The sequence below is a fragment of the Lepisosteus platostomus genome, chromosome 8, assembly GCF_059453375.1.
Source record: "Lepisosteus platostomus isolate fLepPlt1 chromosome 8, fLepPlt1.hap1, whole genome shotgun sequence".
NCBI classification, from domain to species: Eukaryota; Metazoa; Chordata; class Actinopteri; order Semionotiformes; family Lepisosteidae; genus Lepisosteus; species Lepisosteus platostomus.
In genome coordinates, this window is record NC_142618.1 from 920,822 (window position 1) to 945,054 (window position 24,233).

Consider the following 24,233-nt stretch of genomic DNA (forward strand, 5'->3'; position numbering starts at 1 on the left):
CTTGGTACAGCAGTATGTTTGAAAAGGTGCACTTTCATTATCCCTTTGCATTGTTTTTGTATTTTACGGAGATGTGCATGGTTACCCATACTGCAAGAAAGCTGCAAAACAGATTTTGGTGGCAACTGAATTTCTCTAATCGTACTTTCTTGTAGCAACAAATATTAAATGACACACAAATGTGCGCTACATGCTTTAGGAATAATATTCAATGCCTGTGTTCTGCAGATTTTAAATAAATGCAGTTGGCACAGATGTTTGGTTTTATACAGCTCAGATTCCAGTCTAATCCAGTGCAGCTCTTTGATAAAACAGTGCCTTAGTTGTGTAAATGATTTAATTAAAACAATTAAAGAACAGATTGTGCCAAAGCATTGTGGTGATGTGGTATATGACTGAAGCGTTTGGTGCCTCTAATAAAACTAAACAATGCTTTAGTTTTGTTTTCAGTTATTTATGAAGTTGAGATGTGCATGAGCATTTTTTTCCCCTTCCTAGGAGACTCTGGAAAATGTGAAGAAGTGCAAGAACTTTCTTGTGACCTTAATTAAGCTGTCTTCCAGTGGAGCTCGCTCTGCAGAAATGGCACAGAATGTCAAGGAGCTGGTGAAAGATCTGCTGGTAATATGAATAATTTAACATGCTCTTACCAGCCCTGACTATAAATAGTGATTTTTTTTTTATTTATTTTTTTAGTTGATTTGTAAATTTTTTTTTTTTTGCTGTACAGTGTTCTGAATTTTATTTTTTAAAGTGCAACATGTGTGGATAAAAGTGCCTGTAGGTGTTTGTATTTCACTGTCCTACTCTTATTAGTGTCTCGTGGGTGCACAGCACCAGTCCTTGGAGGGGCACAGTCATGCAGGTCTTGTATTGCTCATTAAATCTCCAATTAATACAGTGATCAGATCAGTTAGGTAGATACAGTGGTGCTAAAAAGTTTGTGAACCCTTTAGAATTGTCTGAATTTCTGCATAAAGTTGACCTAAAATAGTCAAAGTCCAGACCTCAACCCAATTTGAAATGTTGTGGCAGGACCCGAAGCGGGGAGTTCATGCAAGAAAGCCCCCCAACATCACTGAGGTGAAGCAGTTCTGTAAGGAGGAATGGGCCAAAATTCCTCCAAGCCGATGTGTGTGTGGGACTAATCAATAGTTACCATAAACATTTGGTTGACGTCATTGCTGCTCAAGGGGGTCACACTGGTTACTGAAAGCATAGGTTCACATACCTTTTCTGACAAAGACATTTAATGTTGGACCATTTTGATCAATAAATGAATGGAAAAGTATATCCCTTTGTGTGTTATTTGTTTCATTGGGTTCTCTTTATCTATTTTTATGACTTGGATGAAGATCTGATCACGTTTTAGGTCAAATGTATGCAGAAAATCCTAAAGGGTTCACAAACTTTCTAGCACCACGGTGAGGGCTTGGGTAGAATGATATTGCTCGGACGCGCCTCTCCAGGGCAGGAGCTGTGCACCCAAGACTGGAACAAGCTGCCATTCAGAACTGCCAAAGCAGAAAAGTCGCCACGTGACCAGTGCTTTAACATGCTCTGTTCTGTCAGGATGGGAAAATTGAGCCGGAGGAGTTCACGGAACGACTGTACACTGAGCTGAAGTCTTCTCCCCAGGGATATCTAGTGCCTTTTCTCAAGGTATGGTCTCCCCCCCTCGAAACCTTGAAGTGCAACACGATGAATTCAAGTTCCTGATTTTAAAGAAAATGAGTGGTCAAGTCAGGACATGAAAAGTCTAAAAAGGTTTCCAATATTCTCTGTAACCAAGTAATCGGTTATCAGTGAACTTCTGTGGGGCTGCTGAGGGTCAGCGTGAATGAGCCAGAGCTGTTTTGACCCACTGTCCTGAGCTGTCCCCTGTGATTCCGTCTCCTCCTCCTCCAGCGAAGTGTGCCAGCCCTGCGCCAGCTGACGCCCAGCTCGCAGCTCTTCATCCAGCAGTGCGAGCAGCAGAAGCCGGAGGCGGCGAGTGTCACTCCCCCGGCAGCGGCGTTGAAACCAGCTCCTGCGCCGCCCGCCAAGCCTGCCCCGTTGGTGAGCACGTCTTCAGCCTGAGCGGACCCCGTGAATCCAGCCTGCATCTTCCGTCTCTAGGAGCTTTCCTTGGGGCTAGCCCGAGCTCTTTTTTTTTTTTTTTTTAATTCCTTTATTGATTCGGTCAGGAAACCAAAAAGTGTTGCATCTACATTTATGCAGCTCTGAGCATTCACGTGAAATCGTGTGGCACACCCGCAATGAGAGGACAGTGGTGTGGGCAGTGATGTCTAGACTGTGGCTCGCAAGAGATCTGAATTTGAACATGGCTAGATTGACCCTATTCCAACTCCAACAGTTGGCTTCGAGGAAAGAGGATTTAAATAATTTGTTGTGTGGATCATTTGCATGACCAGTATCCGTATCCAGGCAGGTAATTTGTAAGAATATTACAGAAGATGTTGCGGTTTAGAACTGAGTGGGGGAAGGGGGTCTTCAATTCAGATTCCATATTTGCAGCACAGAATGGAGAGAAGTAAGTCCTCAGTGCTGATGTCTAAAGTCAGTTTAGCATTTTGTGAGCATTTGTACCAAAGCAACTGTAAAATGAATGTTTAGAAGTCATTTAAAGTAGATTTTCTCTTTCCAGAAGTTTGCAATATGTTTCTGATATTCACAAGAAAAAGCTCTCTAATATTTCTCTTACTTTATCTTTGAGTTCAGAGTTTTATTTGAGGCCTGCAACCATATTGGACCTTAACTCCAGTGTCTGGTTCAGCGCTGATGTGGCGCGTTTTAATTGATATTGAGGAGTACTTGGAGAAGCCAGTAACTTGTTCATTTGGGAAAGATCTCACTTGCTTCAGCAGACGCTGTCTTTTAAATGTTTCAGTGAGTTACAGAGTGGTCAAGCCTTATTAAGGTTGTCAATTTGGAGTGCAGGATTGGCTCCATCCCTGGATCAGTGGTTCGAAACTAGACTGGAATTGACCGCTTTTAATTTATGCTCATAACACTGGCTCATAGGAAGGAGCAAGGAACTTTAGTGGTTGTGGAAAGTGTACAATTCCCTAGGTAGATCATATCTGGAGTATTACACATGGATTTGGCTTTGTACTCCAAAATATAGAGCCTGTGAGAAAGTTTGGAGGAGCACACCAGGATCAAGGAAATATCATGAAGGCAGTTTAAAGGAAATTATTCTTTTCAGTTCCTCTGCAAGATTACCAAGAGTTTGTATTTTATCCATTTCAGGTATGCATAGGGAATGTCAGGCCGATTTAATAATTTTAAATTCAGTTTAGTAACTGCTACAAAAGTACATGTTTGATACTAATATTACAAATAATTTGAGTAAACAAAAAGTTGTTATTGTAAGAATTATTGCAGAGATGTGATTGTTCAAAACTAATCTTGTTGCTGTAAAGGAATCTGTGGAGGTCTCATAGGTCATAGTTTGTAACAGCTTGGACCTGCTGAGTTTTGATCACTTTCGTGAGTTAATGTGGAAATGGACAGCTGTAGTCCTTGAGAAGTTAGAGGACTTGATATTTTATCTCGGGTGATAGCTACATTATTTACATGCACAGATCACCTGTTCAAAAGCGTGCCAAGAGATTACAAATAGATATATTATAGGATCTTATAGATTGTCGCTCTCCAGGACAAGTTTGTGTTGCATTTGTTTAAATTATTTTTTTCTAAGCATATTCCAGCACCATTGTCCAGAAATACTTTACATAAAGTATGGTATAGTGTAATAAGCTCAGCTACTTTAATTTTAGTTAGGCTTTCTAAGATATTTGTCTTAATTTACTTAGCTCGCCCTGGGCAAAATCTAATTCATTTATACCACATTCCTCTCATTAATCTTTTAGATTTCCACTAATCTGGGATTATTCCCATAACGGAACACATCAATTCACTCATTTATGCACTGGATTGAATTTTCTGTTACTTAGTTATTGTTCTATCGCACCTCGTTAATTACTTTTAAAATCAAGGGGCTTGTGTCAATGTATGCATGCTATACGATCTATTCAAACAACTGCAGTTCTTCAGGAACACACCCGAGCATGCTGTATCAAGTGTGCCAGCAACTGCTACCCTGGGGACCCGTTTTGGACAGTGTTGATGTTCATGCTTTTTGGTGGATTGTTGTTGTCCATGGGGAACATGCTTCTCCAGGTTCAATTTGTATGTGAACCAAATTTCATCGGTCCACAACCTGATGTTTTTTTGCATTGTTAAACTCTGCCCTCACTTTCCTTATATCTTTCTCCTTAGCATACACTGTAAACGTTCACCATATCCATTGTACAAAGAATAGGAGGCTGTTTTCTTGCATTCCAAATGCATTTATCTGTCTGTTTTCCAACCACTTTACCCAGTACAGCATCACAGAGGAGTGGGAACCTATTCAAGCAAGCAGTGAGCGCAAGGCAGGACACACCAGTGTCCAGTCCAGTCCAGTCCACGCCAGTCCACTGCAGGGCAGACACAGCCACACACACTCACACCAGGGCCAGTTTTCCTAAAAGCCAATTAACCCACAAGCATGTCTTCGGCCTGTGGCAGGAAATAGGAGCACCTGGAGAAAACCCAGGTAGAACATGCAAACTCCACACAGACGGCACCCCAGGAACAGAACCCAAGGCTCCAGAGCTACAAAGCAGCAATGCTGACCACTGTGCTACTGTGTTGTTCCCTGAATAGTTAATTAAAAACAGTTTCAAAGCAGCACTGGAGTGGCTTAAGGTCATAGAACAATGCATATAAATTAATCATAGTAACTATTACTTTAAGACTTTGCACTGAATAACATTTCCAGTTCTTCTTGGCTGGAAGGTAGCTTGTGGAGTGAGGTTAGTACCCTAAAACCCAGAAATTACAGAAAAATGAGCATCACGCTCAATTTTTAGTTGAGCCTGTCTTTAAATTCCTGATTAAGAAAGGTAGTCAGCTACCGAAGTCCAACAATTAATGTTTGAGGTACATGGTTATAGTCTCCATTTCAGCGATTTGGACAGAAAAGGTCAAGTATAATTCTGCTGAAGATTATCCTAGAATACTGCTGATATCATTAGGCAATCGCAACAGCCCTACGTAGATACCTTAATGATGTATAGTTGTAAGATAGATGAGTCAGAAGCTGGTATTTCCATTGAACGTTTTTTTGACAAGCTCTTAGGTATTTTGAGGTTCTGTGTTTGTCCAGAACCTGAAAGATGAGTACCAATATAAAGTTTTAAGTTTTCAATCCCTAGAATCTGCAGTGAGGATCCATCTGGTCCTGCGTGATTAGACCTAGAAACAATGCTGAGATCGAGACATGCACATAAGTATAAGACATATACCAGCTAAGCATGTGAAATTAGTACAAGACTACCAGGAAAAGTAGAGATTTAGGAAATTAGGTATAAAACAGGGCCATAATCTTTAAATTGATAAAATTCTGAAGCAAAAACAAAACTTGAAAACGTAAATGGCATGTTCTCAGTGTTTAGCTTGATTGCCTTCAGTTAATGTTTTTTAGGATTTCTATGCCACCACTTTCAAAATAGGACTGTAAACCTTTTTGGTCTAGTTTGATTTCAGTCCAATTAGATGCTTTCTCTGTTTTCCCCCCACACTATAGCTGCTCATTCTGAATTACAAGGGGGGGGGGGGGGGTGATTCTTAACTGGCAACTGGATTTAAACCAGTTGAAACTTCACTGGCTTTAATCTGGAGCTCTTTGAAAACTAGTATATTAGAGTGGGGCACTGCCTCTAGGTCTTCCAGCTCTCTTAAGAGAGACATAATAGTGAATGTAAAAAGCTTAATTTAGAGTCCTCTCCTGAAGGCAGGATTTTGGGACTGAGTGACAGCTATGACTTTAGTTTGTCAGCAGTATGGTTTTCGGCGGGGGGAGGGTCATTCTGTGTTTGTCAACTTTTCACAGTTATGGCCAAGATGAATGAGCTTGAAACTGCATTAATAATAACCCACTTGCTAACTATGTGACAGCTCTGTTCTGACTGATGGAGAAAACAGTAGTGAAAGACCTTTTTAATGTGACAGGATGGAAGAAAACTGTGCTTAAAATGGCACTAGTAGAACTTGCACGTTTTGAATTTTCACAGGTTTGTCTTAGTTCAGTTTTGTGTTATGTTGTTTGAAGGTATTGGTTATGTGTTGTGTTCTGTTATTTTCATTTATATCGGTGCTAGTTTTGATTGGATTTGGATTTTTAGGAAAGGTGACTAATGACCATTGAGTAACATTGCAGTCATCTGGATTTCTAAATGATATGTACTGTATGCCTCACCATTTAACATTTTCAGGAAATGCCCAGTAAAAAAACATTTTTTTTAGATTTGTTTGCTTAGTAACACACTATATCACTTTGTCAGTTTTCACACTGCAATGATATACATATTCCTTTTGTTTTAGTCGGAAATCAGCAATTTTTTTGCTTGTGTCATCTTTTTGTGGATGGTATGTCTTGAGTTAATTTTGAGTTGTTAATATGTTGTTAAAATACTTGTTTATTGGTGCTGATAGAAATTAATAATTTTCCATGCCAAAATGGTGCTTTGAAGCTTTTTTCTGCTTCAATTTTGTGTTCCAGGTGCTCCAGCCAACTAGAGGGGTTGTGATAAAGCAACCATTTGCCACTGTACAACCACAGTCAGCTGCACTTCTTCAAACTAGAGTTCTTCAGAAGCCTCCTTTGACTGCAGCATTTCAGACAAGTTTGCAACAAACAGGTAAGTGAAATAAAAGCACTTTGGTTTTCTAAAAAGCTCTACCATCCAAAAGTCTTTAAAAGGACAATGCTGTACTTCATAAAGGTGTCTCGAGGGTAAAAGGCGGACCTCAGACCTTATATGTGATTACTTTATTATGGATAAGAATTACAATTGCGTTCATCTGATTACATACGGAAGGTTTTTTTCTGTTGCGTTATGGGTATCAGATCTGAAATGGTTGTTTAGTAGTGTTTGCATTGATGGCTTTTGATTAACCCTGCCAAAGTGTTAATCGTCTCAATAGCCATAGGCTTTAATTGAAAACGGTTTCTCCTAACAATCATTTTTACTTGATTTTATAAACATGAGTTTTAGTGTATCAACTCTCAGTGGTCCCCACTAAAATGAGTAATTCTTTGTGTCTGTTGGCCCTTGATGACTTGGTACCCATTTATACAACAGAGCACTTTACTGAGGCAGTTTTAATGAAGTACCTGGGCTCAAAGGTACAACAGCAGCGCTCAATCTGGGATTTGAACCCACAGCCTTTCAAAAATATTTCCAGAGCCTCAACATGGTTCTGTGATTTTAAAAGCCTGGTCTATATTGGTATTCAGAGCTGCTTTGATAACCTTGATGAAGTTGTCCAAGTGGTTGTCATACTGATGCGCCAGAGAGACCATAACTGAGTTGGTTCGCAGAGAGGAGTGGTTTATGTTCTTATGAACCAGGGTGACCACAGCCCATCCCTGGATCCATTACTATCTATACTCACCCATCAACACTAGGTCAGGGGAGGGAGCTTGAAGGAAGAAAAGCACCAATTTCATTAACTGCAAATCAACATCCGGTTTCTGCTGTAACACATTGGCAAGAGCCAGGTATTGTATTATGTCAGCATAAATGGATTGAAAGACAGTAGCCAAGCATGAGGGAGATCTAGGGTCGAGGCAGCAAGCAGGTAGTCAGAACTAGAGGAGTAAACAAAACGCAGAGACACAAGCGCCAAGTCGAGGATATAACTTGTGAGAACTGAGCAAGGATTGCTGCTGAAGCTGGGTTAAATACCCTGCTGGAAACAAGGTAGTTGCTGTTAACTATGTGCTGGTGGCACCAGCATCCTGCCTGACTGTGCTGTCGAGGGTACGGGCTGAGCTGATTAGAAGATTCATTGGTCTTCTAAGCACGAGATGTGGTGCATTGGGAGCACTTACCTGCACATGGGTCTAACAGTCACAGTATATCTTCAAATTCTATCTGCAGTTCAACATTGGGCAGCTTCCTAATCATTCACTGGTGTCTTACATCATTTGCAGTGTACCTTTACTATTTATTTTTATTTTCTCCACTGTCAAAAACAATCTGCTTTTGAATCTACTGTGATGGAGAGAGAAGGCTTCCTTGGCAAGTCGCCATCTTGGCTCAAACCCAGGCCATTGGGTGGCTTTGAGCCAAGATGGCTGCTGAGCACTTGAAAATGGGTAGACTTAGATGCACCAGGGCTGAATGAGTGTGTAACACTTGGGAGAGGAGCTGTCAAGATACGGTGCTCTGGAGTCAGCCATGTGTGATTCATCTGACATTTGAGTTGGGTTGTAATAATAGGCACGTTAGACCACATCTTTCTTTAATTGCCACAGCTTGGAGAGCAAGTACTGCTATTGTAAAATCCTCAACCTATATGTTCCTGCTTATTGAACACCCATGACTGATGTTCTCAGTTTCTTTTTCATTGTCCCTTTTAATTAATACCTACTAATACAAAAGTATAGTCCTATCAGTTGTTTACCATTCATTCTATGCATGTAACTTAATTACAAGTACGTCCCTATTGAAAAATGAAAGTGCAGGTAGTCAAGACAGAACTTTTAAAATCCTTTACAGTTTTTGATGTTGCATTAAGTTTTAGTACCGATGAAGGGTGAAATCTAGCACCGGATCTGCTCCTGAACCCTGATCGAAAGTGATTCGGGATACAACTTGCATGGTATCTCTAGCCACCAGCTGCCGAGTTAGGGGATTGGTATGGAGATGTGTCCTGGCCAAACAGGATCAGCTCTGAAGAGAGAGAGAGTTAGCGCTCCATAGATGGAGGCTCTTTGTAGAGCTGGCTAATGGTACTTGAGAAGGTAAAGAAAAGGATGCCACACTGTGGGGCATCATGGGTATTGGACAGGTGGGCTGAATGCTAGCTCACTCTCCAGGACCAGTGGTGAAGACGTGCATTGCTGACGAACTGGAGTGACTTGCTTGATCAGAACAGACTGAAGGAGAGAAGTGCTGTTTGCAAGAGGCAAGTGAGACTTCTCACGAGTGAAAGGAAATATTTTCAGAAAGTTATATTATTGTAACATTTGAGAGCTATTTTTTGTGAGAAAGGGAGCTAGATGCTAGAGTACTGCTCTGCATAGGGTAGAAGGTATTCCAAGGGAAGACAAAAAGTGTAAAAGATTAAGAGAGCACTCCCGATTGACAGTGAAGAGAGTCCTGTGTGGGCAAGACATAACATCTTTGGTGGGGGAAAGGTAATGAGTTGTAAGAGAAGAAGGTGGCAGGACTGGGAAAAGGAAAGGGTCTCTTCTTTCCTGGAGGGGGATCAGTGTGAGAGCTGTGAGTTAGAGAGTATATCGGTGGAAACAGGAGACACGTCAGGCTAGCGCCAGGCCCTACAAACACCAGGAAGTCATGTGACAAGGCCAGCATAAGTCACATGGAGAAAGGTCACTGTAGGCTGAGGGGCAGTTTTGTCACGCCTACATGTAATCCTAGCTTTTACATTCTCTTTAATTTGAACAGAGTTTTTGTTAACGACTTCAGCACTGAAGCACAGCCCTCTCAGGACCATGCTGCTGGTTTTAGTCACGTGACCGATTCGTCTTCATCCTCTAACGTTAGAATTAAGACTAACACTTGTCTACTATTAACTCTGCCCTTAATCTTAAGGGTGACTAGAGGTGGACATAAATGCGAAATAAAGCAGTTTTTTGAAAGATTTATTATTTTTTTAAAACACTTTTGAAGGAAGGGTTGTACAGTGACTTAGTAGTTATTATTGCCAACTCACAGTGCTGGGACCCTGGGTTCAGTTCTGGACCTAGAGCACAATCTGTGTGGGGTTCAGATATTGTCCCTGTGTTTGCGTGGGTTTTATTTGATGATCTGGTTTTCACCTGACATACTGGTAGGTTAACCAGTTTCTAAGAAAATTGGCATGTTGCATGTATTTATACGTGTGCCCTGGGGTGGACTGGTGTTCCATCCACGGAGTATCCTGCCTTTTGCCCACTGTTTGCCGGGAAGAACTCCAGCTCCCCCATAACGTAACTCTAAATTGGACAAAGTGATAAAAAAATGGATGGGTCTGTAAAGGAAAAATAACTATAACAAAGTGTTCTACGTTAAACACAGTTTGTGCCCAATAAACATATAGTGGATGCATACAAAAGTAGGTAAAAAAGAATCATTTAAAAATCAGACATGTAGTTCCAACAATTATAAAATTATTACTCCAAAACATAAACATTTCCTTGCGCATCGAAAGCATAACAGACCTAATGCATTAGGGATGATTCAAGGCTTGTATTGTCACTACCTCTAAGATTTAATTTATCAAGAGATTCATTTATAAATTCAGTGATGTAATTTGAAGTTTAATTCTAGGAATGGCACGATAGGAACAGTAAATCTAATTAAAAAGGTTGAGTGGATATTTACAAGTCCTGTATTTAACGCTGGAATCTTTCCATTAGTAAAACTTTGCTGTTTCTGTCTTTCCGAGGTGAATGCAAGATAGTTGGGTCTTTCATAGGCTGTTGATTAAAGGTCTTGTGCAGTAACTGTCCCATTCATTCTTTTATTCAGTAATCTGGAACACTAAGCTACTCAAGAAACCTGACGCATCCATAAGGAATTTAAGTAAAATACAGTTAATTAAAATTGAACAATAACTTGTAACTTGCTATATAATGATTTTAAAGGTACAAAAAGGTTATTATTACTTCAGTAACCTTTGTTTGGTGCCAATTGTAACTGGTAAAGTTATTGAGATGAGTTTATACCTGCACTGTTGTGAGGGTGGACTGTATTAAAGTAATCCAAAATAAGCCATTCAGAAATTTACAGAGTCACACTGGGGTTAGGTAATCCTCTTTGAGGCAGAGGTTATCTGAATTTGCTTGCTATCAGTGGGAAAGAAATTCATTTTTGATCAGCTTCTTGGTGTTATTAGAAGTGCTTGTGGGAGTCTGATGCCTTATTATCGGTCCTCATCTGCCTCAGGACAGAGTGAATTGCTCAAATCGTATTATGCATCTAGTCATTAATGTATAAAATAATCGCTGTTCTGGAGGTCAGTTCTGAGAGAGAAACTCTGGAGGATATGTTTTCTGCAAGCAAATATGCTCTGATGCTGGAGGCTGCCGATGGATGTATTATTCTCTACTTGGGGGGTCACAAGCATGTCTTCGGGCATTCTTTCTTCCTGGGTGACTATGGGAATAACGATTAACTTTTTTATAAAGCAATATTCTCATTTTAATACATGAATCTATTAAGACTTCACAGGTAAAATAATCCTGTTCCTGTTAAGTTGGCATGTTGCCAGGCACATGAGGTACAAATTAGAATGTCTTAAGCAAAATAATAAGCCAGAATTTCACGGAAAGCACACAGTAGCGATTTGCACATGACTCTTCCTGCATCGTCTTCCTTTATTGCTAGAGCTGTTACGAATGCTGAAGTTGAGTGCTTTTTATCTTCAAAATATACGCACTCTTAATTTTCTGTGACTTTTAATCAGGTCTGCTTATCTGTGAACTGCTGTACTGGGAGCTTTCATGCTACTAATAATTTGGAACTCTTTGTGCTTTAATGTACACTTTTGTGCACTTTAGTTTGTTTTTACTAATAAAACAATACATGTTTGAGCTATTGGGGGGGGGAATAAAGGCTGCAGCCTGTTCCATTTTTTTTTATCTGTGTGGTTTCCCATGTTTTACCTGTGACTTAAAGTCTGTAGGTGTCTCTGCTCTGATTCAATTCCTGGGCACCTTATTTTTTTTAATTTTTTTTGGTCATCTGCAGGTACTGTTGTAAAACAGGCCTTATTTCATAAACCGAATATCATCAATGTGCAGACCTCCCTTGTCCAGAAAACCAGCTTCAAGGAGAACAGCTCGGCCACTTTCAGGTACCTCTTGAGCGCCACATCAATCCATTCAGCAGCTTGATCATCCCCCCCCCTTTTAAAAGGCACAGGAATTACTTAACCTGTTTAGAATTAGCTTTCCAATTACAGTATAATTGGAAAATTTGGGGGAAAAAAAGAATTAGCTGATGAGCCAAAATAGTGTCATGCTGTACTGTTTCCGTGTTCTGCCGCAGGGAGATGGATTAAAGATTCACATTTCACAAAATGTGACCGAACAGCCCTTAACCCGTTGTCGTCCCAAGGTCTGAAGTGTTGCTCAAGCTGCTCTATCGGTTTCTCTTCTCAGGGATGAAGATGACATTAATGATGTGGCTTCAATGGCTGGTGTCAACCTCAGTGAGGAAAACGCTCGTATCTTAGCGACCAATTCCGAGCTTGTGGGATCGATTATAAGATCCTGCAGGGATGAGCCCTTTCTGCTAACAGCTATCCTACAGAAGAGGATTTTGGAGACTGGTAATTTTTCATTTACTTACTATTTTTAACCCACCTGATGTCCATGGTGATTTGTGAATTGTTTGCATTTTATAATGATAAATATACACATATTTGTTTTTTTGTAGGTTTATTGATCTTCTGCTATTTCCAGTTTCTATTTTCGTTTAATCCAACTGCCTGGTGCTTCAAAAACGTAATTTTTTCACTCAGTTCTAAATTACGGCTTTGGTAGTACTGATAATCATCAAAACCTGCTTGCTATTAAGTTTGTTTTTGTTTCTGTATAAACAATCTCAGCAGCAACACTCGGCAAGTAACAAAGAAAGAAATTAAACACAAAATAAAAACCAATAGGCTTTTGTCTTTAAAGAGAGAAAACTGCTCTTATCTGACCTTCAAAAATATTGCATCGGGAGTATTAGTGAACAGCATGCTGGAAGAAATTTCCATGTGCAGACGTTATTTTCCCCTTCATGGAAGTAGTCTGAATTTGAAATACAGGTTGTGAGTTGAATATCAGATTTCAGAACTAACTAGTAGCCTAGGGATAAAGAAAATTTGCACTGACAAGGACATGAAGTGACTTTGTTACTGATTGTTGCTCTTGCTGACAGTAGTAAGTTTCTTTTCGATTATTAAGCAGTTAGCTGGGAATTTATTTTTATTCAATGCAAAAACTAAAACTCAGAATATGAAGAAGTGTCTCATGTCTGGCACTTTTAATGCCATTTTAATGTTATATTTTGCATTAAATTTTAGATAAATTTTAATATGGTTTGATGCTGTCAGTGACACCAAAGAAAAAGTAGAGGTTAATTTCATGGTGTAAAATAGAAAAATAATCTTCATTTTCCCTTTTGAGCCTTCTTCAGATGTGAAGGTAAGAGTGAAATGTTGTAGGTTTATAAAATGGGGAGAGAACGAAGGGCAGGGAATGAGACAGCAGGTGAGAAAGTGTCCAGGCGAATGGAAAATTGAGGAAGCTGTGTGAAAACTGGAAATGTGTAGATGAATGGAGAAGCTGTGAAGAAATTCTTCCATCCCCGAGAGATTGTGGAAGGACAGATGCAGACCTATGGATAATCTTGGCATCTGGTGTCTTTCTAGGATAAGAGCTGTAGAGCTCCTCTAAAAGGACGCAGACTACAAGTTCAGTGCGATTGTGGCTGGCAGATGTGTAATAGGAAGCTATGGGCTTGAAGAGATCCTCGCTGCTTTGACATGTTCCTGAAACTGTCAGCCGTCTTCTGCCTGTTTTTCAGATGTACAGTAAATGGCAGGGCCCTTTCTGCAAGAGATGCATTAAATGAGACTGCTGGATACACAAGATTCTCTCTGGATGATCGTGGCCAGAGGGTTCATGTATAGTTGTGCTACTAGATATAGATTTGCAGGTGATGCAGCAGCTCATGATGTATGAAACTAACCTCTTAATCCATAACCATAACTCCAAAATGCATTAAATAAATATATCCTGTACCCAGAGATAGAAATCTGCTTTGCAAGCTGGTGAAAGACATATTACAGCATATTTTAGCACAACGTGTACCCATGCATAAAACATGCATAAATAAGATGTGAGAACAAGGTAGCTGCTTAAGTGATCTTTACAATTAAAACAAAAACAAAGAAATTGGATTATTGGTATGTGAGATGGATGCATAAGATACATGCATGATGAATAAATAAAATAAAGTACCAACCCTCCAACCACCCATTTTCTAACAGTTTCTTCCAGTTCAGGCTCTGGCAGAGGAGCCTGTCTGTCCCAGCAACAGGCGCAAGGCAGGGTACATCCTGTACAGGACGCCAGTCCATCGCAGGACACACAGCCACATGCACTCACTCCAGGGCCAGTTATCCCAAGAGTGAGTTAACTTGCAACCGTGTCTTTGGACTGTGAAGGAAACCAGGGCACCAGGTGGAAAAGTAGAGAGAACATGCAAACTCCACACAGACAGCACCCCAGGTCTGGAATTGAGCCCAGCCATGTGAGGCAGCCATGCTGACCACTGCATTACTATACAATCACTTGTCCAAATTAAACCGATTAATAGTCATAGGGAATAAAGGATAACTTAATTCTATTTCATTTAAAGCTGAGTTGTCTGATGGAAGGAGCTCAAATTCACTGCGCAGGGGGCAGTCATGACAGTCAGTGATTATATTGGCCTTCTGCACTATTTGTTTGGTATAGATTTCTGTCGCTTGTCGCTGTTGTGCACTGACAGCTTTGCTGGCTGTCTTCACGGTTCTGCTTGGTCTGTTTTTATTGTGTGTGAGAAGGTTACTAAACCAGGCTACCGCGGTGGATGTCGGAACAGATTTGGTAAAAGTTCCATAGAATAAAGTCATCGTTGTACGACGCGCATTAAAAGAGCAGTTTTCCCCAGGAAGAACAATAGCTGTTGGTTACAGCTGTTGGTCTTCTTGCTCACAGCGTGCACATTTTTTCAAAGGTTAGCTTGTAATCAATAGTAGTGCCGAAGTATTCGTAACTGTTGACAGTTTCAATTTCTTGTTCTTCGATGACAGTTGATTTTGCAGTTAGTGGTTGCTTTCTATAGTCACTGAACTGATCTTTGGTTTTCGACACGTTAAGTGGAAGGATGGAGTTTTTACACCATTCGGCAAAATAACACAGACCCATGGTCAGTGTCTACATCTACATCAGCAAACATAATGATGTGTCTGCCCCCCAGGGGGCTTCTACAGCTGTCTGTGTAAAGAATGTCCAGGATGGGGGCAGCACACAGCCCCCAGGAGACCTGGTGGAAGAACAAAGCTGCTCGGATATAAAACCATTCACCCCACTGCCTCTGCTCTGTTGGACAAAAAGTCCAGAATCCAATCTACAATATTAAAATGAAAGAGTAATCTGTTTAAAGTGTGGTTGGATTGTGTGAGAGGCTGATGAGAAATCTATAAATATGTAACGGGACCGGGTGCACTTTTAAGGGCACGTAGGAACTCCTTCCGAAGAAATTAGAACACAATGAAGCACATGACAGGTAGAAAGTAAGGCTTAAGGCTTAGCCAGCAGGGAACGTAAGTAAATTAATATGTAGGAGTTGGGAAAATAATTCACGCCTTATTATACAAGATCTATATCAATATCCTTATCTGACCTTCAAAAATATTACATCAGGACGCATTAATAAAAGTATGTAAAATTTGACAAATATGAGGGAATAAAGTGAAGATGGAATACATCAGTGATTTGTTTTGTTATTTGATCACACTTTTAATTACCAGTTGGAAAATGTCAGTAAAGTTGTTACCAGTATTTAAAGGCCAGGAATAATTTGGCAGCTTTGCAAATCTAAAAATTCAAATGAAAGTGAAATTGGCACCCAGCAGTACTGTATAAATATCTTAAGCTACAGCCTTCTTTGAGTTGTTATTGTTACGATGTAAACGTTTAATTATTAAATAGTGGTATCTGCATATTCAGTACACTTGCAACATTCTGCAATGGCACAAATATATTACTTTAAAATATGTTGCCAATATACTGGAAAGTGTGTGAATTAAACCTTACAACTTTCAGCAGTTTCTCGCAAGCACTGACAAACAAAATGGCTGTTGGGTGCTTTTTAAAAGTGCTATAATGGATGTGAAAATTTAAAATAGTGTGATGAAACTGTTTATAAATTGTTTGATTTTACCAAGATGCATGTTATGATTCTTCTATTACACAGGCTTTACTTGGTATATTCCTGACAAATATCTTATTTGGATCATACTGAAATTCAATCCCTTTTCCTGATTACTAAAAATACTATAACATTTTCTTTAAAGTTAAAATATTCACAGTAGTATTATAAGCTACCTTTACAATTTGTGAATTATGCTATAAGCACTCACTTATTTTTTTAAAAAAATTATACAGAACCTTGCAAAAGTATTCGCCCGCTACCAATAACTAATTATTTGGTGGAAGCACCTTTGGAGCAATTACTGCTGCCAGTACTTGTGGATAGATCTCAACCAGCTTTGTACAGTGGGACTCTGCAGTTGTCCCTGTTCTTGGGATAATGGCTCTAGGTCTGAGAAGTTCCCTAGAGATTATTACAAAGGCTAAAATCGTCAATAAATTGGTTTCAAGGCAGGACCTGTCTTTTGTACCTTTCAAGGACATTGACCCTATTCTTCTCAGACTACTGCAACGTGGCTGTGGAGTTGTGCTTCAGGTCATTGTCAGTTTGCGGTGCAAATTTTCAGCTCACATTTAGATTGTGTCGGTCAAGCAGGTTGTCCTGTAGTATTCACTGTACTTTACACCATTTCATTTTGTGCATTTGTTTTCCTTATTTCTGACAAATATCTTGGTCCCTGTCAATGAGAAGCTTCCTCATAATGTGATCTGCCACCACCATGCTTGACATACTGTAGATGATGCATCTGGTGCAGCACCAACACAGCAAGACACTGTGCCTTTAAACCAGGAAGTTAAATTTTTCTCTTCCGACCATAATGCCTCCTGTCATGTCTGCAGTACGTCGCATGATTTAAGGTGACTTTTGCAGGAGAGGTGTCTTTCTTGCCACTCGCCCATGCTGGCCAGCTGTGTGTGGGAACTGGGATGTTGTCGATACTGTATGTGAACAGTGATTGGCAGCTCAGATCTAGAACTTTGCAAATCTTTCAAATTCACTTTTAGCTTCTCAAGGACTGCCCTAACCATTCTGAAAGCAGTCTGTGATCCTTTAGAATGACCAGCACTAAATTAATGCAAGGAATTATGATTTTTTATTTTATTTTCCTCCTTGCATGACTGCTTAGCTTGAAAAAATGGCATGATGTGTGATGCATATTCCACTTCTTGTTGATAGACATCAGAAGAAGTTACTGTACTTATTCCTTTGAGTTCAGTGATCCGTGTTCTCTACCATTTCATTCCTGATTGGTTTTGAAAGCTCCTTCAACAAAAAGGCAAAAGTAACCTTCTTCATGGTCAGTTTGTCAGATTATGTGAATCATTTAAAGTTGAATATTTACTTCATTTGGAGGAGATTGTGAATATTTTAAATTGTCTGTACCTATGACTATATTTGTGGATTTAATTGTCTGTAGTGGTGGATACAGTACTTTGTGGTGAATAAGTGCACCACTTGATTCATTAGCTTGTGACAGCCCCTTTAACAGCAATAACTCGAATTAAACATTTCCTGTAAGACTTGGTCAATCTCTCACATCCCCTGGGAGGAATTCTGGTCCACTCTTCCTTACAGAAATACTTCAACTCTGCGATGTTTGAGGGCTTTTGTTTAGGTCCTGTCACAGCATCTCTATGGGGTTTAAATCTGGGCTCCGACTTGGCCCTTCCCAAATCCCGACTTTCTTCTTTTTGATCCAAAATACACGAGCAAATCTAGAACAGAGCGGCTCATTGTCCTGTTGCATGATCCACCTTCGCCGTCGGACAGATGGTCTCGCGTTTTCCTCTCGAATACTCTTGAACGGTCTGGAATTCATGGCGGACTAAGTGAGAGCAAGATGTCCAGGTACTGGGGGAGCAAAGCAGGCCCAATCCATCAGCCCACCACCAGCCTGCTTGATGGCTCTTCTGGTCAGAGGCATTGTTTGGTTTACATCTGTCCAGAGCACGTTCATTCAAATGCTGTTCTGTGAAAGTCATGCAACAGTGTTCTTCTTGGAGAGCCAGGGGTTTCTTCCCAGTATCCTGCGATGCGTGCCATTTTATTCAGTCATTTCCTAGTGGTGGACTTGCGAACTCTGAAGTTTACCACAGAGGCCTGGGGATCCCTGGATGTACCCTTGGGGCTCTTTGAGATTTCTAGGAGCGTCACATGGTCAGATCTTGGAACCAATTTGGTAGGATGGCCACTTATGCGGTTTTGAATTTTCTCCATTTGCAGATTTTCTCCCCGTGGAATGATGGACTTCATATTGTTTGGAAATGGCTTTGTTACACTTCCTAGACTGATAAGCAGTAACAATTATTTCTTTAAGACTGTGACAGATTACTTTGATCTGGGTATGATGTGCTGAGTGCTTGAGACCAAGCAGTTTCTGATTTTATATACAGGTGGAAATTGCTTCCTAATGATCGACTAATGATTTGCAACTGATTCTATATACTCTTTTAATTGGGATGGTATATTTTGCACTTATATATTTGGCTGTTTCACACCAATGGGATCATGTCTTTGAGGTTACGTTCATTGCCAAATGGTGAATGTGCAAACTACTTCATTTTGCCCGTGCACCCTTGTATGTTGTTATAGGGTATTACGCTATTTTAGGAATGCTGATGACAAATTAAGTACTTGCTGTGTTTTATTTATATATAATTTATTTTTATTATAATATATAATCCAGTATAAATTATTACAATATACTGCTGACACTGACATTTGAAGCCATTCTGTTGAAATGAGTCATGTTCGTCCTGACGCCAAGATTCCGGTTCTCATGCAGTCGGAAGAGTTCTGGAATACGAAGCAACTTTCCATCTGTAATCTGTTGCATTCCTCCCAAGTGAGTAAATTAACAACTGTGGCACTTTCCGAATACGTTTTTTACCTTTGTTTCTTTGCATTTTAACATGAAGACATAAAATAGCTACTTCGACATTGTAATGCAGTAATTAAAATATCAACTTTGAATCAGAGAAACTACCTACAGACTGTATTAAGCTGAATAACTGCAAACTGAGTGGAAACTCTGTAGTAAAGACTGAGTTTCATTATTACAATTTACACACATGAAAGTGTTAACTTCTCCGTATCTGTGACCTGGTCTGGACATGTGTACCCCATTCTGACAGCATCAGGGGGGTTGTATTGTTATTCATTTTGGTTGGTGTTGTCCAGAGAGAAGCAGCTTCATGCTCATTCATACTACTTAAAACGGCTAGCAATTACTGAAAATGACAGCACTGACAGTTTAATTTTTAAATAATGTGCAGACGTCAGGTCTGTGATATGCATATGCTGTGATAGCATAACCTAAAAAGCGGTATCCACAGTGTTTATTATGATCTTGTTTCTATCGCTGTAAATACAATCCACTAATTTATAAACACTGCACACCCCTTTCTGTCTCTCTTCTGGACAGCATGCATGTTCTGAACAATAAGTAAGCATATTATTATTGTAAATCCACTGTTCTGCAAATGAATCTCAGCTGTGATTGTTAGGAAGCATTGTGGAATTTCAGATTTGTTCAAATGGAAATATTTCTTTACAAGTTATAGATGACATTCAAAACATTGAAATGTGGGCTGATAGTGTTGCAAAGCATTGAACAAAATCTGATCTTTATACATTGTGATTGCAGTTCATACCAGGAGGTGTGCTTTTCGTGGAGTGACTGCATGACTGTTTGAAAAGTACCTGCAGTGGTTTGTGTTGTTGTAAAGCCCTGCCCGCTCCCGGTTGTGACAACCCAAGGAAGCAGGGCTGTAGAGAAAGCGATGGTTCACATTAAGTCGCCAAGTCGCTCACGTACAAGAACACTTAGCCTTGAGAATAAATGAATAATTTAAAACTGAATGTTAAGGTCTTCAGGCTTAATCCAGTGTTGGTTTCAAATTCAGGCAGAAAGGAGTCTGGGGGGGGGAATGAGTTATCCTAAAAAAGTTGAATAATGAGCTGGATCTTCATTCTCCATTCCATCAACCGCATCAAATTGCTGTGCTCAAAAGTTAGGGATCTAGTGCAATAAAGAGATGACATGCTGCAATACTGTCACTGTATCTTGACCACCCCCTTGCTTTCAACCACTGACTGGGGAGGTGATATTGGTATGGGCTTTGTTTTCCCTCATTTGTTTATTATTGAAGTGGAGTGACCAGCTTCTTAACATGGGCTGTGTGGACATCATCTCTTGAAACCTAACTTTTTCGTTATAATGGCCGAAAAATGATTGTTTTTAATTATTACAATATTAACTTTCTTTTATCTCCCTGTTTTACTTCTGTTTTGTAGAACATTTTTTGCAGAAAAAAAATCTTGCTTTTGATTGGAGTGTCTTTAGTCTGAAGTGAGTGGGTTTAGTAAACCTTTGGTTGCTTAGTAGAGAATTGATCTCAGGAATTGTTCCAAGGCAGCGAGACTATTGACTTCGACAACATTGGTGGGTAGCTTGTTACAGACTCTCATAAGAGTTTTCTCGGTATTAAGTGCTGTCCTCCATACTTTCCATGTTTGTCCTCTGGTTTTTGTTTCATTGTCTGTCTTGAAGTCTAAAAGGTTGTTTTTTGTCGGGGCTTTTTAGAATTCTGAATGCTTTCTATTTATAAGGGTGTGGAGCTGATGAAAGTTGGCAAATGCAAGGGTTCATTTTTATTTTGCCGTACTTAATTTCCTTATCAAACAAAGCAACAATTGGCCAGCACTGTCGTGTATGCCTAAATATTTTTAACTTACTATCAGCAGTTGGTTAATTCTTCAAATAAGAAGAATCAGGTGGGATTTCAATGTGCTTTACCAAAGGGCTGTACTTAAGGAACTCTCTGGAGGATGTTACTTATATGCTGCTTTTTCAGATGTTCATTTGCTGCAGTTATGCACACAAGATGAATTTCTTATTAAAATATCTGTATGTTATTTTCTGTGCAGTTGTTGGTTAAGCAATGTGTCATGAATGCATGGTTCCAGCAGGTGGCACTGTTGAATAAAAACAATAGTTACCTCAATTCTTTCATTTTCTTTTAAGGCTTGTCTACATGTAATACAGTATAGTGATTCATGCATAGATAACCAACACAGTAAAGCAGTACAGAACATGCTATATCCTGAATTTGTCGCTGTTGTTGCTATGTTTTTTTATCATCTGAAACAGCAGAAAAGCCAAGCGTTAGTTTTGTTTTTGGAATAAGATTAACTCCCCAATGTAATTTTGTTAAAAGTTGTTCAAATACAGCTTATTGCCTCAAGCAATAGTTCTTCCTTGTTGCTTGAGCAGCTTGAGTTATTAAGGCCTTTTCACTTTCAGTCTCATTTGCTATTGTTATTTTTTTCTTTTCGTGTTATGGTTAACATCCATTTCATTGTTTTGTCTGATACCTTAGTCAGTTTCATTATTGTACTTCTTGTAATTTTCTTGTAAAAAAATGACAGTTTTACTGTAATAAGCTGTATTCTGTGATTAATCATTTAACCAACAATTCCAAATTATAATTTCAGAGCTGCAAAGACTGTTTTCCAGGTGTGTTAGAACCCTAATATGAAACCACAGTATATGAAGTGCATTATAGGACCACACCAATGTTTTAATGTTGGTCCTCATGATCATTAATTACTAATAACATAATATCCCTTTCAAAACCTTTTCTGCTCGTGTATATTTAGAGAAGAAAACTGTAAAATATTGGCTTTTGTTGACTTTTTTTGATATTGGTTAATCTCAGGTTATTTTTCTCATTTCCAAATATATTTTATGTAATGTATTGTAAATATTCAGAAAATATAATACATTGTTAACCAGCAATTCTTGACAGCAATGCAGCACTGCACAAAAAAAAGTTTTTCATTATATTACAGTTTCTCATGCACACGGTTTGCTTAAGGCTTCCCTCAATGTAACAATGTATTTAAATTATGAAATGAATGATTGATTACCTGCCACTGTAGTCCAGGTCATGTATTAACTGATGTATAGGAATGTGAACGCCATTTACTCTGGCCATCAAAACTGTGGGAACTCTGGAAATCTGCACTAAAAACAGACGCAAAGAATCAACACAAACTGTTCAATATTACCCATCTTCAGTTTTGGGGATTCTTTCAGTTGACTTTTGTAGTTATTTTTTGCCATCAGGTCAGCATTCCTTGGATGTATGCATGTATGCTGGTTGCAGCCTTGTTTTTCTGTCTATTTAACATTTCACTGGGCTTAGGCAGAGTGTCAAACTCAGTTCTTCTGTGTTTTGTCACCTGCACTTTTAGGAACGTAGTTGGTCATTAACATGAATATTTCTAATCAGTCTTTGAGTTCATTAGAGGTTATGTTAACTATAGAAGTGAATGTTCTGAGTAATCAACAGCAAAAGACCTTAAGAAAATTCTAGATGGGTCTAAGAAACTAATTAGGTTAATTGTTTAATACACTACTTGGTTTGGTGAAAGAGATGCCAGGCCCTCCAGGAGTTGTTTGATACCCCCTGTTTAAGGCTGAGGTGACTGAGGCAGCCAGGGCGTGACTTTCCAAATTCATTCACATTTTGGGTTTACTTTCAGAGCAACATTACCCATTCCGAGGGCAGCACAGTAACGCAGTGGTTAGCCTTGCTGGCTCGCAGGACTAGGGTTCAATTCTGGACTTTGGTGCTCTGTTGTTCATGTGGGTTTTCCTGAGTGCTCTGCTTTTCTCCCACAGTCCAAAGGCATACTGGTAGGTTAATTGTCTTCTGGGGGAAATGGGCCCTGTTGCAAGTGTGTTTGAGTCCGTGTGCCCTGCGATGGCCTACCATCCCATCCAGGGTGTATCCTGCCTTGTGCCCATTGCCTGCTGGGATAGGCTCCCGCTCCCCTGGGACTCTGCATCGGTTGGAAAAGGGTGGAAGGAGCTGCTGTAAGTGTTGGTGGACCAGAAGGCTGCACTTTCCCACTGAAGGAGAATTTTACATGCTGGTGCTCCAGTATGGTGACAGCGGGCAGTGTGCTGTAGAAGGTGCCCTTCAACAGATGAGCCTCTGAACCAAGGTCCTGCTGTTGGTCGTTAAATATTCTGTAGGACTCTTTTTTTTAAGTGTAGGGGTGTTAACCCCTGTGTACTGGCTACATGATGTGATCATCCCAATCTCTCTGTATAAATGCACGTAATTATATTTTGTATTGTAATTTGTCTAGCTGTGTGGAATGTAACTTAATTGAAAATGGAACAATTTAATCTCTTCACCCAAATTGGTGATTGTGGAAATGAAGACAGTGTTTTATCTCATTCATTGGTACCACGGTGACTGACTGGTTTTACACCACTTCTTTCTGTCTGTCTTAGGAGCTCCTGCTTGAGCGGATGGTCTGCTGGGCTGTTTCATGTTCTCGCATAGCTGTCCTGTCTCTCAAAGCTCTTTCCATCTTCTAGGGGCACATGTGCTCTTTGCTACAGACTAAAAACTTCATGTTAGTAGCTGACCCAAAAGGCAATTGTAAGGTGTTAGTTATGTTATCTTTTGAAGTGGTTAAAATTATTTAAGCCATTGATTTATTTGGCCTTTATTGGAATTTTATTAATATAATATTACCGTTATCCTTATTGTGTAGAATATCCGCTTGTGCGCGTCTTCACAGGCAAACCTATAGATTTTTACGAGTCGAAAGCCACTAAACAGAGTTCTGTTTGGGCAGGGAAAGCAAGCGCACTCACACGAGCTGCGCTGTAATTTTAAAACATTTTTGTTTAGTGGCAAAGCCCGGCTTGAGTATAATTGTGTATTTATTCTGTAAACATTTGACGAAGGCACTGGTTTGAGTTACAGTGCTTAAGTAACCTGATGGTTCTCGTCTTGTCGAACAATAAACATTCTGCTTGCAGAAAAGGAAAAAGGACATGAAGATGAAAACTTAATCACTAAGCCCTTGAACGCTGTGGGGCATGAAATACTGGCCCTGAAGCCAGAGCCCTCTTGGGACCCGGGAAGGAACATTAGACATTCCCAGACATCATGTAACATTGCAGGATGATGTTACATGAAAATGTCAGCACATAAGGCGAAGCCGTTGGTCCGTGCGATCATTTGATTGCCTGCAGGCAACAGTCTTGTGTTCCCACGGCTCCCATTTTCCACCCCCACCCTTCTTCATCATTTATTATTATTATTTAAATGTTTCCATAATTATTCAAAGGTAGAACTTGGTCCTGTTTCTCCGCAGTAGCATGCATAT

The 24,233-nt window shown here is 39.8% G+C and overlaps 1 protein-coding gene across 2 annotated transcripts in view; it reads left to right on the forward strand.

Moving 5' to 3' along the window:
* The window catches only part of LOC148655479 (transcription initiation factor TFIID subunit 4B-like), a 68,615-nt gene that overhangs the window by 7,107 nt on the left and 37,275 nt on the right, over positions 1–24,233 (forward strand). For both annotated transcript variants that reach the window (XM_088641999.1, XM_088641998.1), the window contains exons 6-11: positions 499–621; positions 1,573–1,662; positions 1,909–2,058; positions 6,611–6,749; positions 11,814–11,919; positions 12,227–12,396. In XM_088641999.1, coding sequence (XP_088498125.1) covers positions 499–621; positions 1,573–1,662; positions 1,909–2,058; positions 6,611–6,749; positions 11,814–11,919; positions 12,227–12,396 — 778 coding nt within the window. The remainder of the gene's footprint in view (positions 1–498; positions 622–1,572; positions 1,663–1,908; positions 2,059–6,610; positions 6,750–11,813; positions 11,920–12,226; positions 12,397–24,233) is intronic.